Raw genomic sequence first — 3,967 nt, forward strand, 5'->3', positions numbered from 1 at the left:
AGTTTAGGACTAACACCACTGTCTTTTTTTTGATAAGGTAGAGAATACAGGAGTCAACAAAATTAATTTTATTGAGAGAAATTGACCTGTCCTGCAGGTGATTGGAATTTACAATACAAAGGGTCGTTTTTCATGACATTGTGCTCAACTGCATATCCCTAGTGAGTCGATCGGGAACCAATCTATCCTTGGCGCAGACAGGTTCAAATTGGCTATATCTTGAATCAATATTATTGTAAAGTACGAATACTTATGGTGGGGTCATGGGCATGCACTTACTCAACTCCAAGATATAAACTTAGAGAATAGGCTTTATTCTACGGGCGAACTAGCGTACAGGTCTCACTACACGGTAGATGCTGGAGAGAGAGAGAGATCGCTCCGCCTGCCTACTATGGGGCGCCTCGACAGCCATAATATGGCCCCGTCACATACGTCCCCCTTTTTAAGAGATGTGTCCCACATCGATACAAATTCGGCTCCATCACCGTCCAATACGAGAGAGCAGCTCAAAATCACCTGCTGGCCAAGCAGGGAGAGCAATTTACAAAAACACCATCACATGTCTAAGGTTTCAGTAACCCACATGGAGGATTAAACAAAGTAGTACCCAAGGTACTGTACTCGAAGGATGCAGGGGTAAGCTACAGGTGCCCTAATGTAGACTGTGTTACGGTGAGCACTTCCCTCACTCCTCTCTCATTTACCTCACATAGTGCATTTAATCAGCAGTATTAACGACTAGTCCAATGGACCGGATACACTCCTCAGTCCAGTATGTTGTACTTACACTAGCCAACCGTACCCTTAATTTTCAACATATTATTTCCTATAAAATCTAATTCCAATAAATGCACAAAATTATAACTAGAAATTAAGCAACCTATTTTAACTCTGCATAGTCCAGCAAATCCAACGAATAAAAAATACTCATAGGTATCAACTCAGTCCATTGTCATACCACTAAATCATCAATGAATGTCTTCCTCATTTCCTCCTGTCTACCTGATAGTTTGTCACAAATTTCCCCATTTCTGCCCAAATTCTCAAAACACTAAAACTTCTAGTAGGCCACCTGCACTACCCGCCAAGGTCAATGAGGTGTGTAAAGTCATTAATAGCTCAATCACAGCATTGTCCATTAGCGCATTAAAACACACAGGCTCATTTAGACTCGGTCCGAAAGCGCAAAACACCACCTTAAACTGGTTCCAAGTCACAACACATTGAAACAATCATTGATTCACAATCCTTCATGAATATGCACTGAACCCGAAATTTTGACTACACATCCTTCTTTAATATTGTCAGTATGTCCATTAAAGGGTTGAAACATTCCGTACATAGTCATGAAGATATACCGGTGCTCGCACTCCTCGTCCGCTCCTGGTCGTGGTAGGATCCGGTGCTGCCTCTATTTCCATATCTCCTTCCTGTGCCATTTGGTCAGCCTCTGGCCGACCAGCATCCTGTGGGGGTGGTACGTTTGCCGCTGGTATATTAGGAGGGGGTTCGCCCTCATCACGCTCGTCTAGAACTGGCAGCTGGTCCGCTGCATCGTGGTAATTGTCTTCATCTGGGGGTTCAAACTCAGCCTCTCCGCCCTGGTCCGAGTTGCTATCTGCAAGCTCTTCCTGCGGATCATCTTCAGATGCTTGATCCGGTGGCTGGGCCGCGGGTAGGTCATCAGCTACCTCAGCATCGTGGTTTTCGTCTATGTCTTCTGCTAGTATTGGAGGTGGCCGGTCAGCAGGTAAACCCATGTCAACACCTGGCTCACCCTCCTCTGGTGCATTTTGCTCTTCTACTGCTACAACCGCTGGTTCCGTGGGAGGACCAGGATCGGGGGCGACAGGTAACCCCATGCCACCGCCAAACCCTCCTCCAACTGGGCCAATTGGAAATGCCCCTATTGGGGAAAACATTCTCTGTGGAGCTTGAACAGTAGGAGGATTTACCTCTGCTACATCTTCATGATTCTTATCGGTCAGTGGCCGTGGTATCCTTGGTGCCGCATATGGCTTCAGCCGATTGTGATGAACCACTAACCGTTGGCGTTTGGAGGCATCCTCACTTTGTATACGATAAGTAACCCCTGGCAAGCCAGCTGTTGTCTGCATCCGTTTGACAATAATGTACGGACCAATCCATGGCAAAGCCAGTTTCCGGTGCCTGTCTTTGGATACCGTTGTGTGAAGCCATACCTTGTCACCCACTTGGTATGGGTGATGCCTTGCCCATTTGTCATAGACATTTTTCTGTCGCTCCTGACTGATGGTAGCTGTCTTTTGCGCCTCCTGAAAGGCTTCTTGAAGTTCCTGGAATACAGCCTTGGAATAGCGGCTAGCTGAGCTCCAGTAGTCCTTGGTCGGGCAGCCATAGACCACATCTACCGGCAAACGAGGTTCTCTCCCATGGTTCAGATAGAAAGGGGACAGTCCAGTGGTCTCATGTACACTCGAGTTGTAGGCGAGTTGCACTGGTCCCAGGTGTAGGTCCCAATCTGTTCCAAGCTGTACCGTAACCTTAGCTATTGAATTCTTCAGTGTTTCGTTGAACCTTTCAATCATACCATTACCTTCTGGGTGGTATGGCGACGTTCTGGATTTCTGGATGCCGAGCATGGTGCATAGTTCCTGGACTATTTCAGCTTCAAACTGTCGTCCCTGGTCTGAATGGAATGCCTCTGGCATGCCATGTTCGCATACATAGCGTCTGAATATGATATCAGCCACTGTCTTGGCTGTTTGATCTTTCATGGGATACAGATTCACATATTTGGTGAAGTGATCCCCAATTACCAAGCAGTACCGGTTACCCCTGGGACTGACAGGCAATTCTGTGATATCTGTAGCGACCAGCTCAAGGGGAGCATGCGATGTTATGCTCAGTAGTGGAGCCTTCATCCGTGGGCAGGGCTTCCCGCATGCCACACACTGGGCACAAGTTCTACAGAACTCAGCGACATCTGATGTCATTCCTGGCCAATAAAATCGGTTCTTCATTTTGCCCAATGTCTTCCGCCGTCCCAAGTGGGCAGAAGTAACTCCTGTGTGGGTTTCTTCCAAAATCTGTGGACGAAGTCCTGGCGGGACAATCTGTTGAAACACAGGCGTTGCCTTCCTGGGTGGAATCCATGTCCTCACCAACGTATCATCACAAATTTGCAGATCTTCGAACATACGCCAATAGGTGATCACATCACGTCCAGCATCCTTGACGGCTTCCCAGCATGGTTTATCCCTATCTGTTACCCACTGGCGAATCCGTGAAATTGTAGGGTCTCGTTCCTGCTGTGATGCGATGGGAGCCAAGGGTTGGCCCTGGTCGTTACAGGGCATAAGTGATATTGCTCGTACGCCATCGCCATTATCTTTGCACAAGATTGGGGATGGTTTCTCTTTCCGCTTGCCCCTCTTCCTAGGCTTACGTGAGGCCTCTGTGCATGCAGTGGTTTCTTTTGCAGAACTGGTAATCCCTAATTCTGATGTCTTGGGTTTCTGTTTTGCAGTCAGGGTTTCTGATGCAGAACTGGTAACCCCTAATTCTAGCATCACGTCTTCTCGTTTCTCATCCTCAGGATCCCCATTGACGGTACTATCATCGGGGGGGTGAGGCAAAGAGTGCTCCCACTATATCGTCCAGTGTCTCTTTCTCTGGTGATTGAGGCCGGCGGCTCATACCATCAGCGTTTCCATTTTTTACTCCCGGACGATACTGAACCTCCACGTCTCCCCACGTGCTCAACTCATTCATCCATCGGGTCCTTTTCTGGGTAACATCTGCATCCCAGCGAAGTTTATTTCTCTGCAGCAATGGCTTGTGATCCGTGACTATTGTAAAACGTGAACCGTAAAGGTAAATGTTGGTTTTTCGGAGACCCCAGACAATTGCCCACAACTCCTTGTCATATGTACACCAATTTCTCTCAGTCCCACTGAGAGATTTGCTATGATATGCGATTGCT

At 47.5% G+C, this 3,967-nt stretch overlaps 1 protein-coding gene across 1 annotated transcript; it reads right to left on the reverse strand.

Annotated features, from left to right (window-relative positions):
• Nucleotides 1–1,319: 1,319 nt before the first annotated feature.
• Nucleotides 1,320–3,554, reverse strand: LOC135482887 (uncharacterized). The gene has a single exon (XM_064763364.1). The coding sequence runs from the start codon at nt 3,552–3,554 to the stop codon at nt 1,320–1,322; it is 2,235 nt and encodes a 744-aa protein (XP_064619434.1).
• Between the last annotated feature and the right edge of the window lie 413 nt (nt 3,555–3,967).

Source organism: Lineus longissimus, chromosome 2 (assembly GCF_910592395.1).
Source record: "Lineus longissimus chromosome 2, tnLinLong1.2, whole genome shotgun sequence".
Taxonomy (NCBI): Eukaryota; Metazoa; Nemertea; class Pilidiophora; order Heteronemertea; family Lineidae; genus Lineus; species Lineus longissimus.

What these genes read in the sequence shown, in the direction of transcription:
- LOC135482887 (XM_064763364.1), bottom strand. Translation starts at nt 3,554, where the DNA reads ATGCTAGAATTAGGGGTTACCAGTTCTGCATCAGAAACCCTGACTGCA.